The sequence below is a fragment of the Tachypleus tridentatus genome, chromosome 1 (assembly GCF_004210375.1).
Source record: "Tachypleus tridentatus isolate NWPU-2018 chromosome 1, ASM421037v1, whole genome shotgun sequence".
NCBI lineage: Eukaryota > Metazoa > Arthropoda > Merostomata > Xiphosura > Limulidae > Tachypleus > Tachypleus tridentatus.
Window position 1 is genome coordinate 45218249 of NC_134825.1, and position 22702 is coordinate 45240950.

Below are 22702 nucleotides of genomic sequence, written 5' to 3' on the forward strand. Positions count from 1 at the left end.
TGAGATCTATAAATTTGTGTAACTGGTTTTCTTTTAGTAAATTTAAGCGTTGAATGACCAAGTGTTTGAAAATGAGGTTTATATGACGTGTTTAGCAATAGACAGAACTTATAAAGTTTGTCCATTTGCTTCGAATTTTCGAGCAAAGCTACACAAGGGATATCTGAACTAACCATCCTGAATTTCGAACTGATAAACTAGAGGAAACCTAGATAGCCAGCACCGCCGTCTTTCAGTTTGTTCTAAGCAAATATTGAGATTTGACTGTTATTCTTATAAAACACTCCAAAACACAAAGATGGGAGTGCAATTATGCAGCAACTGAATTTGAAGCTTGAACTCTGTGATCCACAGTCCGGTAAGCTGACCACATCCAGTCATATTATTTAAGAATTAGAGAACGTTTTAAACGTTACACTTTTCTCTTTGCTTATGTTATTCTCACAGTCTGTTAATGCTGTCCATTCAATCAAACAATTTCATTGAATTATTATAATAAAAGGAAGATCTTTAATACGTTTAGGCATATTAATTATTATTCCTAATATTTTGAACTAATTGGCACAGTGTCATGCATAGCATATTTTATTTCACTTTAAAAGTGAATGATTGGATTTTGTGAAATGAAACATTGTAACAGCAAGGTCAGGGGATCCACATAATTAACAGCCAGATAATCGGTAACTTCAGCCAAAACAATTGTAACTTAAGAGCAAAATATCATACAGCTGAAGAAAGAACTTAACTTTATAGCAGAATAATACTATAACATTTCACATTTAACAATCGGATATAATACATATTTAACTATTAGAATGTCTGAAGAAACTGACAACAAATAAAACATAAGATGAAGTACAATAAAGAAAAAAGTAACAGTTTCATCTAAGTCTTGTATACAATGAAAATCATATTTATATCATCAATATCTTCTGATAAAAATAAGCTACCCACAAAGAATGATCAGAGCTAAAATTTAACCCAGTAAATAAGGTTACTAACTTAATATAGGGATATAACTAGGAATACGAAACTTTGAAAATAATATACGTGTGTATATATATTTATATATATATGGTTAAATGTATTGATTTCCTCCAATCAATATTGGTGGCCTTCATTCCAACAAATTAGTCATACATTTATTTGCTTGGTAACAATGTTAAATGATATTTATATGTATATGTAGTAAACAAAATTATATATATGTATATATATATGAAATATTTAACCAGTATTAATATATTAAACTAGCTATATTATTTATTGGGTCAAATTATAGTTCTAACCTACCTAGATCGTTTGCCTGTATTAAAAAGTTCAGATTTTGGGATATTGCGTGATGTAGTAGTTTACCAAAACAGAAATCTGATGGCTTTTCGAAGAAGGAAGGCAGCAAGAGGAAAATACGCTGGCACACCATTTACCTTCTAGAACAACCTCAGACTCTCATTCTACCGATTGTTACGAGCATGCCCCCTCTAGTATCACGTCAATACTAGTGAATAAAGTTTCTATAGCAGAATCGAGAGTCCTTCTCAAGGTCTTAATATTTTAATTAGTTGGTAAGTAGCGAAAGCAGACACATCTAAAAGCATATAATGTGTCACATTTGCCTTTGTGACTGAAAACAAATACACGTAAACGTAAGTCACAATAGGAGTTTCTTAACGTTTCTAAATTTAACGTACATCAAACAAGTACACATGCATACAGTTGTGGTTTAAAGCCTTGTAAAGTAAATTTCACTTTCACCCTCCTTTAACTGACATATTTATACGACATATTATTCCTATTATTCTAGGAAACAATAATTGATGAACGAACTTATGTTACAATTGGGGAATAATCAAGCATGGGTAGGAAACTTTATTTCACCTGAGATTAAACTCTGAAACATTTCTTCAATGAAAAAATATCACCACAGTTTTCATTTTTTTAAGTAAAAGAGAGTCTTTCAAGGAAGATCTTATGAGTCTTATAAATTTATATGCGTATTTTAGGGGATTTAGTAGCACACAAATATGAAATACTAAGGCATCTGCTATTTTTAACAGTATTTTGGTAGGAAGATATTTTATAACACACAATTACCACATTTAGTGGTAGAAATAGAATGTATACCAGTGGTAAAATAGTTTATTTTCGCCTAATGGAGTAGAACTGTAGTGGAAGATACGTTTTTGCGCTGCAGTGTTATAATATTTTTATCTCTCAGGTTTTCAGAGAATACAGGTAGTGAATACATTTCAGAAAATCTGTGGGTAACACATTCAAGGATCTGTCATGTGAATCTGTTTTAAATTCAAGTCACCATGAAACTACATAGTACAGTCTGTACACGATTTTCCTTGCTTTTACTTGTCATGCTTCCATAATTTTCTTAATTTCAGTTATTCTTCAGTATGGTTTCCTGTGATTTTCTATACGATGAGCCGCGTGTGTTCTAGTGATTAGGATGCATTAAATATGGATCCAAGAGCTCACAGTTTAAACTCAATTGTAGCATAAACGAGTTCCGTGCTTTGTGGCCATCGATACGTCTCTAAAAAAACTGTCGTATTCCGTTACTCAGTTATAGAAGAGCAACCGAAAAGTTGGTCGTGGGGGCTGTTGACCAACTCTCTTCCTTTTTCTTTATTAGGTCAAAATCGGGGAAAGGGGTGGCTAGGAACAAAAGCCCTTGTGTAGCTTTGCGCGAAATGTTTAAAACAAACAAAACAACAAACAGTGTAAACGCACTTGCTCAAAATATTTTAAAGTTTAAGCATTCTGACTCATTGCTGGTTGCTAAGAGGTATGAAATGTAATTCTAGTAGATGATAAACCTAGTTTCTTCTAGTTCTGTATGATTAACTTAGTTACACTAACTTTTTTATAATTATTTATTGTTTGAAAAGCCACTTCTCATCCAAAGGCCCCCTGCTGGTACAGCGATAAGTCTACAGATTTACAACGCTAAAATCAGTGGTTTGATTCCCCTCGGTGGACCAAGCAGATAGCCCAATGTGGCTTGCTATAAGAAAAAACACACACACTCATCCTAAAAGCGCTACAAATCTAAGAAAAAATTTAGTGAGAGAATGCAAAAGAAAATACAATGGGGAAATATTTATCAATTTTTCAATAACAGGAACAAACGTATAACTTCTAACCTTACAGTGGACGAAGAATATTGTTTTACCTTTCAGTTTTTTCGAGCATATCTTATCATTACTAACAATGTACCAAAGTAAAAGTTTTTCTTTTTTTATTGGAGCCACTTACATGCTAGAAAAAGTTTGACTGAAACTAAAACGTTTGATTACCATCAACATAAGCCAGTAATTTCTCTCTCATTGCAAACTCGATTAGTGGCCGACAATTTGAAGCTGAATGACAAAACCCTAATCACGATATTCTGAATTATTGAAGTCTTTCTGTGTATTAAAATGTAACTTTTGAGCAACTTTTGTAATCAGTTTCTAGTTGTCAGAACCAGGGGTCACTAAACTTTTTCACAGGGGCCAGATTACTTGTGGAATGAGAAGCGCGGGCCACATGATCATTATGTTCAATACTCATAAACTAGAACGAAAGCTCTCTGTAAAAGACTTAACACTAAGTTTAGGATGCCACATTAGCCATGTGGGAGTAGCATGCAATACACACATATAATAAAAAACAAACAGAAATACAACCAACATTTTTATTTACCAAAAGATTATCAAAGAAGGTGACATTAGCAAAAACAATTGTCACATCGCACATAGTGAGTACATATCTCATTTTCACTAAGCCGCAACAAAGTTGGTGAGATTTATGAAACTGGCGTTTGGCTTTCAAAATATCTTCAATGTTCGGTTTTGAATTTCTGCATCTAATCATTAGAATTGTTTTCAAATGTTCATCAGTCAACCATGATCGATGTACCGACTTCACATACTTCATTTTTGAAAATGCTTGTTCACAGACATAAGTTGTTCCGAACACTGATACCATACCAGATGCGAACTGCTTCAGCTTTGGAAAATCATCTTCAGGTATGCAGTTGAAAAATTCAATAAGTTGCCCCTTTCTGTCATTTCCTTGCAAATAGATGACCTCCAGCTGAAGTTCCACTGGCATGTCATCAATGACACAATCAAAAGGATTCTGAAAAAGGAGAATGTCACTTTCGATTCTGTCGAGATCCAAAAATCTCTCTAAAAATGCTTATTTAAATCACCAATAATCTTTTTCTGAAAATCCAGGTTGACATCTTCTGTGATTCCAGCATGAAACTCATTGAAACACTGAAAATGAGAAAGGTTTCCTTTTTCCAAATGTGCTTCAAACAATGACAACTTCCTCCGAAATTCTTTAATGATTCTATAGAGATCACAGACAAGGTTATTCCTTCCATGAAGTTTCAAGTTCAATTCATTCATGTGGGATGTGATGTCAAGCAAAAATGACAACTTTAACAACCACGTTGGATCTGACAGAAGTGGATCGGCTCTATATTTTTCGATAAGAAATATATCTATTTCTCTTCTCAGCTTATAAAAACGAGACAAGACTTTACCGCAGCTGAGCCACCTCACTGCCGTGTGATAAGGCAAGTCACAGAAATCCGAACCAATTTCTTCAAGAAACACCTTGAACTGGCGATGATTAAGTGCATGACCCCAAATGAAGTTCACTGCAGAAATGACTGGTTTCAGTACGCAAGAAATATCTAAGTCTTTTCCACAAAGTGCTTGCTGATGTATGATGCAGTGTATGAACAGGGCGCTTGGGAGTTGAAGATCTTCCAACTGTTTCCTGATCAGCTCCACCAGACCCTTCTTTACTCCAGTCATGTTTTTTCCTCCATCAACTGTTACACCTCTAAGCTGATTTCACTTGCAAAGTTTTATGCACTTCCATGAAAATGTCTTCTCCAGTTGTTATTCCGTGCATACTGCAAACTGATGCCAACTGTTCCGTGATCTGAAAGTCCAAATTAACTCCACGAATGAACACGAGAAGTTGTGACGTACTCGAGAGATCAGTAGACTCATCCAGTGCCAGAGAATACCATAGGAAGTTTCTAGCTTTTTGGCGTATCTGTAATGCGATGTTCTTTCCAAGTTCTTCTGCTTTCCGTGCAACTGAAGTTGCTGAAAGGCTGATATTTTCGAAGAAATTGGCTTTTTCAGGACACAGCTCATTTGCTGCTTCCGTCATACACTCTTTGATGAAGTTGCCGTCAGTAAAAGGTTTTCCTCGCTCTGCCATCCTATGCACTATTTTGTAACTTGTACGAGTGACGGATTCATTTTCAGTAAACGTTCTTGTGAAAAGATTCTTCTGAGATTCAAAAACACGTTTCATGGATTCATATTTCTCAGAACGGAACTTTCCTGAAAATTTCAAATATGTTGATAGATGTTTTGTTTCATTGTGACGCCGAAGATTGTACTCTTTCAAAATGGCAAAACTTTCGGTGCATATCACACAAGTAGCTTTCTGGTTTTTTGTTTCCGCAAAGAAGTACTTTTCTCCCCATTCTTCGTTGAAAGCACGACACTCAGAGTCCACTTTTCTTCTTTTAAAAGCAGCCATAATGATGGGTGAAAAAAACAGAATATGAAAATGAAAAACACAGAACGCTGTGAGAAAAGTATTGTACTAGTCCAAGAACGCACAAACAAAATATATTGAAACGTACGTTTGCCACGACACTTACCTAAGGACGAGTTTCGAAAAGCGCATAACCCGACTACTAAGAGAAATGAGCTTGCTGAAGCGATAACCCTAGGCCGCTGAATTTACAAGACGAGTCGATAGGACGACGGTTAAGTCTGTACTTGTTTTTGAAATCTTAATGCTTTCATAGATACGTGCCTCGATATGAATAAACGGGCAGCAAGGACGAAAGAAGAATTTTCCTATTGGTTAGAAATGCGCGTGACAGCCTTGTTTCTTTTTATTATAACGTCTTGTGTTTGCCAGCTTAAAGCTACTTAAAGTGATTTATTTTGTTATGACAGTCGGACATTTGATGAAATGTCACTTTTTATTTCCAAGCGGCTAGCTGCTGGCGGGCCGGACAAAATGACCTCGAGGGCCGTAGTTTGGTGACGCCTGGTCAGAATCAAACTTTGAGTATTCTAATAGGTTGGGTTATGTTCACAGTAAAACTTGTTTAAGGCGGAATAGCACGGGACCTAGTAATATTACTGGCTTATACAGTGAACATGTATTTTCTTAATTATACAAAGCTTTTGAGCTGAACGTTATAGATGCTTGACTTAAGGGAAGTAAGACGTTTGTGAATAAAGTTATTATACTGTTTATGCTATATTTATTAGAATAAGAACAAAAATAGACATTCAAAATGTATATAAGTACACAAAATATTTATCGAATTTATTTGAAGAAAGTGTCCAATTTCAAATGTTTAGTTTTTTTTTTAATGGGCTTTTTCATGAAGTTCATTTTTTCCCCTTCATTTTTGCATACAGTTTGATAGCGCTGATATAACTTAACACTTGCGATGAAATACGAATTTCTATTTTCTCACTATCCTTTCTATTTTGTTCATCTTCTGAATCTCTCACACTGTTACCATCTTGCGATTCTATTATAGATTTTAAACCAGTTTCATCAGTTTCTGTTAAAACATTCTTGTCAACGTTCACAAAACTTTCCGCATTCACAGAATCACCTGCATCATTTTTCTCAATTTGGGTTTGGATTTTACTAGAATCATCATAACAAACAACTTTTAAAAATATTAGGGTAGTTAGTAGCTTTTTTTAAAAAATGAGGGTATTAAGTAAATTTTCCCTAAATTTTAAAATTAGGGAAGATAGAAATTTATTTTTTTCATAAGAATTATTTAAAGAGTAGAATTTTGCATTAAAAGACAAATATATTTCTACAAATCATGAATCTAATTTAACTGTAAAAATAACGATGGCAGAAAAAAGAACAAAATATATTTAACCAATACTTACTGTAACAAAATGTGTGAGAATTTATTAATATTTAAACAAAAACATTTTTTCCGCCTTACTCAGATTCTAATCCTACTTCTTTATAGATGAGGTAGATGAAAGACAATTTTCCATCCACGTTATGCAAGTTCCATATAGAGGGCCTTTTCTAAGAGAAATCTTAAAATACTGCTGCAAAATTTTGGTATTTCCGGCTTATACAGGTTTCAGCCTTTTGCAGTTTCCGGCTTAAACAGGTTTAACTATATAAACCATTATGAACGAAAATTAGTTTTTACACTGGGTACTGCTTTCACTGTGATAAAAATTGAAATAAAAGTTAAAATGAACATTACGAATTTCCAAATTTCTCATGTGAATAAAAAATGTCCCAATCGTTTAATGGTAAATTTAGGGATTATAACGCTTAAAATCGAATTATAATACCCTTATTTAGGGATTATGACACTTAAAACCGGGTTATAATACCCTTAGGAAGCACAACACACATAAATTATTATGTAGCTTTGCGCTTAACAACAAGCAAAAAGCATGAAAAGTGTAATAATATGAACAGTTATTTGTTCTCTTCTGTTAATATAATCATTTTTTGTTACATTTCAGTTATAATGAGACACGAGAAAGCTTACGAATCGCTGTTATTAATCATAATAAATACATCATCAATGTTTCTTTTCTAATACGGTCAGGTTTTATTTGCAATGGAAATGTATTAGAAAATAAGTAATATAATGTGAACTGACTTTTATCAAATTTAATTCAGTTTAACGTGATTATTAAAAACTGAATCGTAAGAGATTATTTTTAATATGCCTGCTTATCATTCATTTTAGTACAAGTCATCCATATATGAAGTTTACATTCGGAGTACGTGATAATTCTCCACTTCATGTTTTGATAAAAAGAAATCGATTTTTTATATTACTTGTTATTCCAACGCACGTCAAGAGTACGGTTCTTTCATTTTAAGGGTTTCATGAGAGTTTCTTTTAAGAATAATGTGTTTACATTCCGGTTCGTCGTGCGTATAAAATAAATAATTCATACAGTTATGTTCATGATAGATTACAACGTACTAAAAGGGAATCTTTAGAAAATAATTTTCCATGTATTGCTGTAAACAATGTTAATTATGAAAACATCCTAACTTTACCAATTGTTTCATGGAGTAACATATTATAATAAAGTCGTTTCTTCTTCTAACCTTTCCTTTCTTAAGTTCATAGTGGATCAGTTGTAAGTCTGATGGTTTATAATACTAAATTTCGGGTTTCCATATTCATAGTGGGATAACCACAATACCCCATTGTGTAGATCTGTGCTTAATAACCACAAACAAACCCTTCTCAGATTATCAATATGGTATTGTTACATACATATGTAGAAAATTAACTGAACTGTTTAATCGTTTATATTTTCATATGGACTTAAAACGCAACTGAGATAAAAAATTTCTTTAATATTGATATTTTTAACGCTTTTATTGTTCCTTTCCTTACTGTGAGGTAGCAGGGTACGTTGGATCTACTACAAGAAAGATTATCCACTATATTAAGTTACATAATGCTGTAACGGTTTATATTACTGGTCGACTTTTTTGGTAGGAGTTAGTTAGTAAAAAGAAAAACCCATTTAATTAAAAAAATCATTTTATTTTTTCGAAAACAAACCCAGTACAAGTCCCACAGTTTTAAGAACTAACGATAAAAGTAACATCACAAGTAAACAGCATCTAAACAGCGATTACCCTTAATTACTAATTTTGTATATTCTGCACTTCTTCGTAAATACAAACGCATAAACTAACTTTTCGAGTGACAATAATAGATAAACTAACTAAATCATGCACTGATTATTCATAACTTATAGTTTGACAAATCATTCATTATCTGCTCCAACCTAACTGCTAAAACACTTCTATAACTTCGGAAAAAAATTGACACTTTAAGCAACATGTCATCACGTCAAATCCAGCCTCTTTCTACCTAATACATTATAAATGTTTAACTTTGAAATGATTTAACATACCACACTGCTTTCTTCATGGATTGTAAGTTTCTGTGAACAGTCTCACTTAACAAAGTAACCATAAATACATAAACGTAATTCTTCAAGAGTAATATTTAAAGATATTAATACATTTAAGTGTCTTCTGCTTAATCAATTTAAAAGACAACGTACATTATATTTTCTTTTGTCAATCGAGGAAGCTACAGTAAAGTAGTCAAACGTTTTGATTTATGGGTTTTTTAGTTACTCTAGAAAAATCTGAGGATTTGAAAACTTTTTAATTCTTTCTTTGAATTTCCATTTTTTATTTTCTATCTTTTTCTTTTCAATTATTACTCCTAAGGTTTGTAACTTACATCAAATTTTCTACCTCACTTTGAATACAAGCCGTCATCTTGAAGTTGATTCTTAAATTTTTTTTTCACCAAAATAATCTCACAAGTGACATAAGGTTTTTAATATTATTAGGATACTTTTTGGTTAGTTTGTATAAAAGATGACTGTAAATTCTGTTCCACTTAATGATAGTGCAAATATTTTATTTGTTCGACTAGAAGTTCAGTTCAAGTTCTACAATTTTAAATAATTAAGGATAGATCCAACTCCACAAATATTCCATGATAAACGAAAATTCCATATATTAGCGAATCCCGTATCACTTGTACTTTGTTACAAACACAAAAGCAAAATTTGTAACACTTAATAGATTAATTAGCTAACAAAAACAGAAAACTGACTACGCCATGCACTGAACACTAATAACTAGCTAAAAATCTTACAAGTCGTTATCTTTATCAGATATAATAATCTTATAATTCCTGAATGGTGACTTTATTTGTTTACCTGTAACTTCATCTGATTCAGTTTTGTCACCAACCAAGCAGCTTTACTTAAAGAGGTACGGTTACTTTGTTTTAGTCTGATTCTCATACATTATTCATTGTTCGAATATCAGTGAATCCGTTATTTACCATGAAGCATATGGATAAGATAATTAAACAAGTCTTAAGTTTTACTAAATTTTGATACATCTTATCCTATCCCTAAGCATTCATTTAGTATCTTATCACTGACGTGACAGTTCAAGTATGTTTAACAAGACAGCCACTAACGATTGGCAATTGTGACAACTCTCTGTTGGAAGATTTATTTATGTTCTTATACTATTCAAACTGTTCTCGAACTTAGAAGCAAATTTCAGATATTAAGTTAGGCACTTGTCTTTTAAAGTCAAACTTCCTTCTATTCAAACAAAGATACAGAACTTACACAAATAATACATCATCATTCTGTATGTAAACATTATATAATATTTAAAAAAAAATTACATAGCTTATCGAGCAGTTAAACTCAACTAAAGCTGACGCATTTCACTTTCATGAAACGACCGTTTATCCCAGAATCATTATTAATTGGCATAATATGCAACCCTGTGTAATGTATACAACTTGTCATTTATAATTTTAAATTACTGTGGAGCACTTATCAATGTATCTATAAAAGTGCTTGGATCAATACTAATTACCTTTATAAGTATTTTTGGTAAAGCCTGAAACTAAAATACAACAAATTATTTTCAAGATCATTGTATCTTTACAGAATTTTAAACACACTTACCTTTTATCAAAATGTGTAAATCCCTCCAGTATGTACTATAACTTTTGAAATAACTATATACTTGTTCAGTTTGGATTAATACCAAATCCAAAAAGAAACGAGAATACGAACTTTCGAGCTGTAAATAGATTATTAATTTACAAACATTTATTTTTTCTAGGTCCACCAGTGGCACAGCGGCATATCTGCGGACTCGCACTCCGATTAACCGAGTTTCAATACCCGTGTTGGGCAGAGCACAGACAGCCAACTGTGTAGCTTTGCACTTAATTATAAACAAACAAACATTTGCTTAGCCCCCAGTAGCACAGCGCTAAGTCTATAGGCTTATAACGATAAAAACCGTGCTTCAATGCCAGAGCACAGATTACGTGGTACTGAACTGCAAAGAAGCAAACAGTTTTGCTTAACAATGATTGTAACAACTTTATCACAAAACCTTGTTAACTTAGGTAAAACATTACGGTCACAATGGCTTGTGTATAAAACACATGATGAACCACATATGGTTTGAGATAGATATACAACAGTTTTAAACGTGTACTGAAATAACGTGTGTAAATTGCTGGAGTTAAGCTAAATTCTGTAGGTAGGCTCATCTGAAAAGGATTTTTTTTATCGTGAGTCCTTGTATACCTCGCAAATGAAGGTATAAAAACAAAAACAAAAATATAACAGAGTTCGAATCTTTCAATACAAAGATATATTTTTAAAGTAATTGACCCTACAGGTGATGAATGTAAATTAATACACATGAAACCTATTCTCAGTGAGAGCCATTTCTCTACTTCGCTGTACCTGATGAGCTTCGGTAAGTCAAACAAGTCACATAATAAAAAAAAAACTTGATAATGCTAATGGTGTGTGCGTGGTGATGAATAAATGCTCTCTTTATACCTTCAAGGTGGTTCAAAGTACAAGCTTCGTGAGCTCATAATGCTTAACAATCCCAGGAGATATATAATATTCTCTCTGTAAAGAACATAGGAAAATACATGTAAGTAAAACAATAATAATATGATAGTTTAATCAAGCAATAAAAAATAAAATAGAAAGGGAGCGAAAGTTTTTAATTAAACATAGAAAGTACTATGTTATTTTTGGCACAAATTTATAATTTAGTTTGAATTTCGCGCAAAGCTACACGGGGGCTATCTGCGCTAGCCGTCCCTAATATAGCAGTGTGAAACTAGAGGGAAGGCAGTTAGTCATCACCACCAACCGCCAACTCTTGGGCTACTCTTTTACCAATGAAAAGTGGGATTGATCGTCACATTATAACGCCCTCACGGCTGAAAGGGCGAGCATGTTTAGTGCGACGGGGATTCAAACCCGCGACCCTCAGATTATGAGTCGAACGCCTTAACCACCTGATCATGCTGGGCCTCAAATTTATAGAATTATTAAATTGTTTTCACACGAGTTATAAAACTTACAGTTCACATTCGACGTTTTGGTTATTTCAACGAAACGTGTTAAATGATTAATTAGTTCAGAGACTTCAAGACTTAAGTACAGCCATCCCTAACTACAAGCTAATGACCAGAGGCAAGGCAATAAGTTAATAAAATCTGTTGACTACAGACTACTTTTAACCGAATATTGCGATTTACAGCAATCCTTAAAACTTACCACAGGTAAAAGTGGGGAGTATATTCAACTGCATATCATAGTTCGAATCTTTATAGCTACAAGAAGTATAAATAAGAAAGATAATAAATAGAAATTAACATCCCAAACCCACTTTCTCAATGGCAGGTGAAGAGCAGTTATAAAAACACTTAAAGAAATTAAAAAAACGTGAAAGATATAAGAATTTAAACACACCATTTCCTAAATTAACTTCTAATTGATCACGCGCAGTTGGAGCTGTGGACGTCGTAGTAACAGTACAATGTTAATTTGGACGTTCTGAAATACAAGCGTCACAGTAATACAAAATACACGAGTAATGTCTGCGCTAGCCGCCCCTAATTTAGCAGTGTAAAACTAGAGGGAAGGCAGCTAGTCATCACCACCTACCACCAATTCTTGGGCTACTCTTTTACCAACGAATAGTTGGATTAACTGTAACATTATAAGGCCCCACGGCTGAAAGGGCGAGCATGTTTGGTGCAACGGGGATTCAAACCCGCGACTCTCAGATTCCAAGTCGAACGCCTTAACTCACCTGGCCATACCGGGCCTTAAAGGTCTATCATGTAATACTTTTATGGTTTTTTCGATGTTTTCTCAGGAATAACTGAATCTAATTTTCATATTTTGATATTTTTAGTCTCATTCTTATGGGATAATTTAAATTTTATTTTTTCCGAGTGAACTTTAAATTTTCTACTTCATTATATTAAATAATATTTTCCCAGCTATTATGTAAATAACTGAATACGAAAGGAAAGGTAATACAGTAGGAAGAAAGTTTAGTGTCAAATTCTAGTGTTACAAAGTTTATTTATGTATTCTGTTTTAGAGTTTTCAAGCTAAGTCCACACAATGGCCACTTACGAATAGCTGTACCAACGGCACACATTATCAACTCTTATGATATAATGCATTTATTTAACACGGAGCTTACCAAACCAATCGTAATATAGTTTTTTTGATCACACGATACAAGGAACTGCGTATTGAATCAGTCTATTACGTTTGTGCAGGACGGTGGTCAATAGGTTCATACGCAAACGATCATAGAATCATAACGTATTGATTCAACGCATAATTTCGACTATTCGTTATGGCCCGGATAGCTTGCTATAACATATTTTTATAATAATGCCTGGTCGAATAGCATACCCACAGCCTCACAGTACAAAACCAGTTTTTTTTATAACGGGACATGATTCACAACCTGGGCATGCTAGTTGCCAGATTAAGCCCCGGTTAATATTGATTTAAAGGAATTCCTCAATTCTAAAGAAATTTTTTCATCACATATTTCTACGTGGGTACTTACTAAATCGTTGGCCAATGAAAGTTTAAAGATAACTCAAAGATCATGATCTTTCAGTTGTTGTTTGTTTGTTTTTTGAATTTTGCACAAAGCTACTCGAGGGCTATCCGTGCTAGCCGTCCCTAATTTAGTAGTGTAAGACTAGAGGGAAGCAGCTAGTCATCACTACCCACCGCCAACTCTTGGGCTACTCTTTTACCAACGAATAGTGGGATTGACCGTAACATCATAACGCCCCTACGGCTGAAAGGGCAGGCATGTTTGGCGCGATGGGGATGCGAACCCGCGACCCTCAGATTATGAGTCGCACGCCTTAACACGCTTTGCCATGCCGGGCCGTATCTTTTAGTAAACTGCACTAGCACTACAAATTAGTGTTACATGTTACATATTTAAGTTTGTCTATAATTATAACATTTTTTTTCCATTTATTACTGTCTTGGCCAAAATGTTTGCATACTATTCTATATTGATGTTTTTTGTCTATTTGCATGGAGTAGTTATTGAGTAAATGCCTGAGTAGCAAAAGAGAAGATGGTGTACAGTTAGGTAAACACATAAAAGTTGATATTATGGTCCGTATAAGTTGTTTTGAACATTTGTTCGTTCAAACATACATGCACACCTATTTTGCCTCTGGCATAATCTTTATCGAAACGGATGAACGTTTTCTTCAGACAATCTCCTTCGTATAAACCATTCCTCGTCACGCTTCAGAAGTTATAGGGCGTCGAACTGTTCGGCTGTCAACTAGTGGTATGAAGGAAACAAACGTTGCTAGAACAGTAGGGTACCCCTAGTGTACTTTATACAGAATCCAGAAATATTATCGGACAACAGGAAACGTAGTTACAAGAAAATCTACTCGTAGACGATGAAAAACTATTGCCCGAGATAACGGTAATTTGATGAGGCTAACATGTTAAGATGAAAAGAATTCACTGTGTCATTTAGAGAAAAACAGAATGGTAATTTACAGTTAGGACACTGGCGACATGTCAATTTTTTTCGGATGAGTCCTATTTCCGGCTTCTTAAAGCTAGTGGTAGGATTTATGTTCGTTGTTCGCCTAGAGAACAGATGAGGGTAGATTCTTTTCCACAGAGAACACAAAGGAGTGGTGCAGTACATTTCTAAGCAGCTATTCATCATGGTTGAAAAACTACTCTTCTTATCCTCCAGGAAAATGTCAATGACATCTCCGATAGGCATCACATGGAGACGATAAGTCTTCCATATGCTTGGGCAAGATTTGGCACTAACTCTTTGTTTCAGGATGATAGTGCTACTGTCCACAATGCACGTATTGTACAGGATTATTTCCAACAGGAGGATATTACATGATTGCCATGGCTATCAAAGTCTCCAAATTGTAATCTAGTTGAGAAATGTTGGACAGAAGCGAGCAAAAAAATTGCTAACCATGACTCTAAATCAGTATTATAGCTGAGTTCCAACGTTTTCTAGCGGCAAGTTGGGATGAAATCATGATGTATTACACCAATAACCTTATCGGCAACATGCCAAATCACCTAGCGAAGGTTATTAGAATTCGAGGAGGATCAACCAAATTTCGAATGCTTAATATGAATTTATAAAAAAAAGTTACAGACACTGCGTATAAAAACTTGATGTTATATATGTTTTGGTAAAGTTTTGTTGTGTTAAGTGACAGACATGCTGAATTACATATCTTTCTACAGATGTCTGATAAAATTATTTTGTGTTTCTGATAAACTATTCATAAATTTCTTGGAACTTCTCTTATTATACAAATTACATATACAGATGTTTAGTATAACATACATTTCTCAGTTTGAGAAACATTTGAGCCAGGACTGTACACTTATTATTCGTTGAATTAATCAAAATCACCACTTTTACTTACTTTTTATCTCTGTATATGCATATATGTCTAGGTATTTTTTTCATATTGGAAAACGGTTGTATTTTACAAACCAAATTCATAAGTTTTTGTCTTGTTAAAAAATAGTTTGACAAACTATTAAGTCATAACGAAACTCTTAGCGTAAGCGTAAAGTCTTACAAAATTTCCTCGAATTAATCACTTGAGGTGGTCTTTTTGTTTGCAGAAATTCATTGCATGAATATTTTGTTTATGTGAAAATATATTATAAAAAAAACACAGCGACATTTCTCATATACCTAAAGTTCAGTTCAGTTCCTGCGACGGACATAGCACTGATGATATTTTGTTTAGCTTTATGGTAAAACTAATATCACATGCTATCATTTCACGTTGAACCCATTTCCGGTACCAAAGTAGTACATATTCAGGACCTATAAGACTAAAATACACGGATCGTCCTCTCGGTGGGCAGTTTTGTCCTTGACAAGAAACAAGTTTCAAAGTATAATACTTAATATGATGTGATCTGAGAGTAATAATAAAAAAACTACTTTAACGTCCAGCTATTTGATAGTTAGGCTTTTTAAATAAATTGAAGTGAAAATGTTCTTACTCCAAGGTGATAATCCGAGGCAAAAGCTCTCAATAACAATGGAAGAAATTTCCACTAACAATGACGTTAAAAATACAATGTTACCTGATAAAATACATGTATAAACTAAATTGTTTTCATATGATGTAATAAGGTAATACCGATGTGTTCAAAATATTGCCTTTTTCTTCATTGCTAGATTTTGTTTTCCTCCATCATTCGCTAAGTGTTGTATTTTTGTCTATAAAAGTGTTACAGTTGCTATGCTGTTTAACTTCATAGTAAATACAGTTAATTAACTGTTACTGTTGTCTTTTAGCACAAAGCTACACAGTATGCTATCTGCACTTAGTTCACGACGAGAAATCGAGCCTCAGATTTTAGAATTGTAAATCTGTAATGTTAATGTTGACCTACCAGGAGACTTGATTCTTATTTCAACATGGAAATTAAAAACCATTATGATACCACAAAAGGGAAAGCCGTCACATTGTACCTTACAATAGAAACATCGTAGTAGGTAAATGGACATAATAATATTTTGTGGTAAGAACAAAACTACGCAATTTACTGTTTGAACTGAGTTCACCTCGGAGAATTGAACACTGAATTTTAGTATTATATGCCCTGAAGTTTACCACTGAGCTAGGAAAGGACAATTAATAAAAAATAATAATTGATTAGCCAGACAGCCTTTAGAATTCTGGATTAAATAACTCATGGATACAGTGGGTAAGAAAAACATTGCTAATCCTTTGGATATTGCTCAGTAGATATTATATGCATAGATATATGGAATGTCATGTCCAATAATTGACCAGACAGACAGCGTTTAGAATTCCGGATTAAGTAATTCATGGATACAGTGGGTAAGAAGAACATTGTTAATCCTTTTGCAGATTGTTCAGTAAATCTTATATGGAATGTCATGCCCAATAGTTGATCGACAGTTCCCATAAAAGATTTCTGTGTACTATAAAAACATAAGATTTCTAGAATTTAATTATTGTTGTTTACTAACTGCCAAGATTTTAGTGAAAACATTAGAATAGGACTAGGACTGAAATTGTATAAAAACTGATTTGGGACCTTTTATTGAAACGTTCTTTAGTTTAACAGAAAATGATTTCTTACCAGTCGGCTTCTGGCAAATTTTCTTATAGAGCCATATTGGACACAAACAGTCTTATTTGTAACCTGACAAGGTTTATCCTGGCTAATACCCAGCTGTAGGTTATCATTGTTGCTTTGTAAGGACGTTTTCCCTTGTCTATAAGCATCAACATAGTCTTTGTCTTCAGACTTCTACGTTATATCTATACCACTACCACAAGCAAATTTTACAGGCTCATCTTGGTTTCAGTAAAAATACACAAACACGAAAAATAACTAGATACCTGTAACTGTTGCATTTGAAAAATACTTTTATCAACGAATATTTTATTGCAACAGTTATAAAGCTTCTACATTTATGTTATATTGTAAGAAATTGTATGGTCAATCTTTTCCTTAATAAGAACAAATATTATTTAGAGAAAATGTTGTAACAAATTTCACAGGCTCATCTTGGTTTCTGTAAAAATGCACAAACACGAAAAATAACTAGATACCTGTAACTGTTGCTAGCAACAGTTATAAAGCTTCTACATTTATGTTATATCTATGAAATTGTATGGTCAATCTTTTCCTTAATAAGAACAAATATTATTCAGAGAAAATGTTATAGCAAACTGGAATGTGGATAAATGAGGTGCAGATTAACGAAGTTCTGAAGTATTTATTCCTGATAATAAATACAACAAAGGTATCAGATCTTTATATGTATTTTTTTAAGTATTTTAACCCAAAAAATAAACATTAAATGTTGTTCAACCAGGTATCTTGAAGATACAAAGTGTCTATGGTAGGTCCAATGGTTCAATGAAGCAAGTTGCAAAAAAATAGATTTAGAAATTGCGTCCTGCTGAGAACGCCCTCTTGATAGTTCAGCGTTAAATTTGAATTATTTTAACACTAAAATTCGATGCTTTATTTAGGTTTGATTAGAATTTCACGCAAAGCTACACGAGGGCTATCTACACTACCCGTTCCTAATTTAACAGTGTAAGACTAGTCATCACCATCCACCGCCAGGTCTTGGGCTACTCTTTTACCAACGAATGGCCGTCACCTTATAACGCCCCAACAGCTGAAATGGCGAGCATGTTCTGTTTGAAGGGGATTCAAACCCGCGACCCTCGGATTACAAGTCGAGTGCCTTGACCACCTGGCCATGATAGTCCAGTGTGCTTTTTGTGCTTAACAATATAATAAAGAAACATCTTATAACACAGCTATTATTATGTGAAACACATAAAAATGACTTTCTTGTTTTATAACGATGTCAATTATGCAGAAAATTAAATACAACTGAAACTCAATTTTTCATATGAATATAATACAAGAAATGTAACACCATCAACTTAAATATGGAGAATTTATATGAAATCAAATATATAGAGTTTACTCTGCCAAAGTGTTTTTCATAAAGCTTAGCGTTATCAGATATCAGAATTTCTAATGCAGAGATTTTTACGAAATGTGCTTGGATTTTAAGATTGTTTTAATTTAAATGTAAATTTCTATATATTAGTAGCGAGAGAGAGATAATGATTATTAAAATTTTCATTACACTAATTATAAGGTGAAGAAAATTAGCGCATAAAGAAACAATCTTGTTAATTTTTGGTAATTCTATTTATCAAAAGCTATTTTAATTAACTCCAAATCTAACGCATTTATGGGAAAGTTAAATCAAAGGAAATATTCTGACCATTGATGAAAATCAATAGTTTACAAGATTATAAAAGTAACAACTGAATGTTTGATTATGGAGTAACTTCGCTCGATCTCAAACCTCATGCGCAGTCACAATGATGTTTGTCAAAAGGGCTACGAACATTGAATTGTAAACAAAAACATATTTCATATGATAAATAGCAGTGTTTTTCTCTTGTATTCCCCAGTGGGTTAGCGCTGAGTGTACAAATTTATTCTTTGTTTGTAATTTAAGCAAAAAAATACAAAAAGGATTATATGTGTATTGGCTACCAAGGGTATCGAATCGAAACCCGATTTCTGGTGTTGTAAGTCCGTAGAGATACCACAGTGCCACTGTGGGAGAGAGGAGGTACAAACACACAACGATAAATTCAAAGGTTCGATTTTTCCTGGTGGACAGAGTGCATACAGCCTATTGTATAACTTGCGTTAAAACAACGATTTTTTTTCCTTTAAATTGTTTGATATGTGAATTAACACACTATAGTGAAGCAAAATAAATATTTGTTACTTAAACATGATGAAATGTTATAGTCTTTAGGAAGTTACAAATGTTGAAACAATAACTAACCCAAAGAAGTCATTCCTCCAAACTATGGAGTTACGTAGGTAGAGTCCCTTGTTATTTCAACACCACTAACACGATAAAATAATTTAGGCATGCTTGTTAGAGATTAAAACCAATTTACATCTAAAGTAAAAATCGATCACCCCCTTCACATTTATTGCTATACTGTTGAACAAACTATCGAGAGACTTCTCGCTTGACTGTAATATGAAGAGAGAAAAAGAATTACTGAAACATCTTTTAACATCACACGATTTCAGTCACCAAATTCTTAAGCATGCCACATCAACAGTATTTCACGTAAACAACTTAAACAAATACACGGCTGTATCGAAAGTATTTCACATAAACAAGTGTAAAAAGTGTGTAGATACGTAACAATAGTATTTTAAGTAAACAACTGAAAAAATACAGGCCGTAACAACAGTGTTTCCCGTAAACAGCTTAAACAATTACATGGCCGCTCATCAACAGCATTTCACATAAAGAACGTAAAAAGTTTGATAAAATATAAAACAACATGTTGCTGAGATGTACAAATGTCAAAATATATAAGAAAGATTTTATTATTTCCGTAACCTTGGCTTATTTTATTCTGAAGTTCGCGCAAAGCTACACGAGAGCTACCTGCACTAGCTGTCCATAATTTATCAATGGTAGACAAAAAGAAAATAGCGTGTTAAGGCGTGCGACTCGTAATCTGAGGGTCGCTGGTTCGCATTCCCGTCGCGCCAAACATGCTCGCTCTTTCAGCCGTGGGGGCGTTATAATGTGATGTTGAATCCCACTATCTATTCGTTTGTAAAAGAGTAGCCCAAGAGTTGGCTGTGGGTGGTGATGACTAGCTGCCTTCCCTCTGGTCTTACACTGCTAAATTAGGGACGGCTAGCACAGATAGCCCTCGTGCAGCTTTGTACGAAATTCAAAACAAACAAATAAAGAGAAAATTATCGCCCACTGCCAATATTTGGCCTATTTCTTTTACCAATCAACAGTGGGATTAACCGCACTTTATAATGTTCCCACAACTGAAAGGGAGAGCATGTTTGGTGTGACGGGGTTTCAAACCCGCGACCCTAAGATAAGAAATCGAGCACCTAACCACCATGCTATGCCCGGCCCTGTTAGATCTTTCCTAAAAAATTACAAATGTCATGGAATTCGCTACCTTTATCTGTGTTTCAAATCATGTGTGAAAGGAATATGTGATTCCAGGTGTAACTTTCCACATTTAATAGTCATATGTCTGCCCATATTCTTAACAATCGTTATTAATAAAATAGGGCCCCCCAGTGACTCAGCGGTATGTCTACGGACTTACAACGCTAAAAACCGGGTTTCGATACCCGTGGTGGGCAGAGCACAGATAGCCCATTGTGTAGCTTTGTGCTTAATTCAAAACAACAACAACATTAATAAAATAGTTTTATAGAGTTTAGTTTAATAGACATGTTTCTGATTGTGTTTGTTTGTTTTTTCTAAATTTTCGCGTTATGATTTTAAAAGTCTATCAGTCATCTACAGAAACAACCATCTTTAGTCTGTATCTCTTTTGCAGGTTTATGCTGTCATCATCAGCCATCCTAACACCGGAGAGCTTTCTCCAGCCGCTGTATCCTACACGTGCGGTTTCTATAACATTCCTGTGATTGGGATTAGTTCCAGGGATAGTTCTTTGTCTGACAAGGTAAACCAAACAGACTAAGACGTTTAGACCAATAGATCCAGACACCAAGATATTATTTCTAGAAGCTAATTTTAGTAATCGATGTTATTTAAGTGTAAATATTTATACAATTATGCTACAGATCAGTTCATACATAATTCATATTCATTGTTCTAAGAGGACCCATTAAGAACTAATGTGTGCGTTTATTAATAAAATCTCTGTTTAATCAGTACGCATTTAAACAAAATGTGTCTAAAAAAGTAGCAAGTGGATTTTAAAACATCATGCCCTTGCATATAGTGATATCACAAAATAGTGAAATACAACTGTACTGTTCCACAGTGAGTCAGCGTTAAGCTTACGGAGTACCAATGTTAAATTTCAAAGTTCGGTTCCTTGTTATGGAGAAAGCTCAGACATACTATTATGTATCTTTATGCTAAAACAAAGAAACAGTCTTTTCAGCAAGTTACAATTCAGATAGGATATTCAAAGGTAATGTCTGTAAGAATTATTATCATCAATCATTGAAAAACAATACAAACAAGATATTAGAGATGGCCATTAGCATAATCCATACACAATAGTAGAGGCAAATATTAACATATATAATATATACAATTATTGAGTTTAACTTATCTAAGTTTTGTCTGTCAGTATTCTACTACACCGTTTCTGTGTTATTAGATAAAGATGGCATTAGCCATTCCTACATTTGCTTCCTTTTTGGAAACGTTTTTCTTTATTTGTACATTTATAGAAAAGGGCAAAGTTAACTATAGCTGTTTCTTTAGACTCTAATTCAGTAAAAAAACAAACAAACGTAAATACCCAGTGCTATACACGATATAGTAGAGCAATTTCAAATTGGATAAATGATTGTAGATGAGCATGTATTATAAACATCGTATCTTATCGGAATAATTCTGAAATATCAAGCATGTGAATATTGAATGGAACGGTAATCATTAGCCAACCCTCTTCTTTGTTCTTCAGCTGTCCACTCATGTTTTCAGTCCTAAAAATAGAAAGCTAACACAGGAATTTTTAATAGGTCTTCACATTCAGTTTAAAGTTGCTGTAAATGTGAAACATTTAATTAAAATATTTTATTGTTTTCATCCTATTAGCAGCATTTTAAGATATATTTATTGGACTTGAAGATTTGTTGTTGTTTTTTATTTCGCGCAAAGCTACATGAGGGCTATCTGCGCTAGCCGGCCCTAATTTAGCAGTGTATGACTAGAAGAAAGGCAGCTAGTCATCATCACCCACTGCTAACTCTTGGGCTACTCTTTTACCAACGAATAGTGGAATTGACCGTCACATTATAACACTCCCATGGCTGATAGGACTAGCATGTTTGGTGTGACTGAAATTCGAACCCGAGACCCTCAGATTACAAGTCGAACGCCTTAACCCACATGGCCATGCCGGGCCTGGACTTGAAGATGGGGATATTTGTTCGATTGCATTTCAATGTATGAATGTTTGACTGTGAGTGGAGTTGCGAGTATAAAACTACTTATACTTGAAAAAGTGTACGAGGCATTTTAATTTTCACAAGTACTGGTATTTTATTCGGTAAGAGGTTATATAAATGTTTGTTATGAATATATCAAAATTAAGTAATTAGGCATCGCC

The 22702-nt window shown here is 33.8% G+C and overlaps 1 protein-coding gene across 2 annotated transcripts in view; it reads left to right on the top strand.

The window, feature by feature from the left end:
* LOC143247321 (glutamate [NMDA] receptor subunit 1-like) overlaps nucleotides 1-22702 on the top strand; it is a 117386-nt gene that overhangs the window by 19112 nt on the left and 75572 nt on the right. For both annotated transcript variants that reach the window (XM_076495176.1, XM_076495167.1), the window contains exon 3: nucleotides 20948-21076. In XM_076495176.1, coding sequence (XP_076351291.1) covers nucleotides 20948-21076 — 129 coding nt within the window. The remainder of the gene's footprint in view (nucleotides 1-20947; nucleotides 21077-22702) is intronic.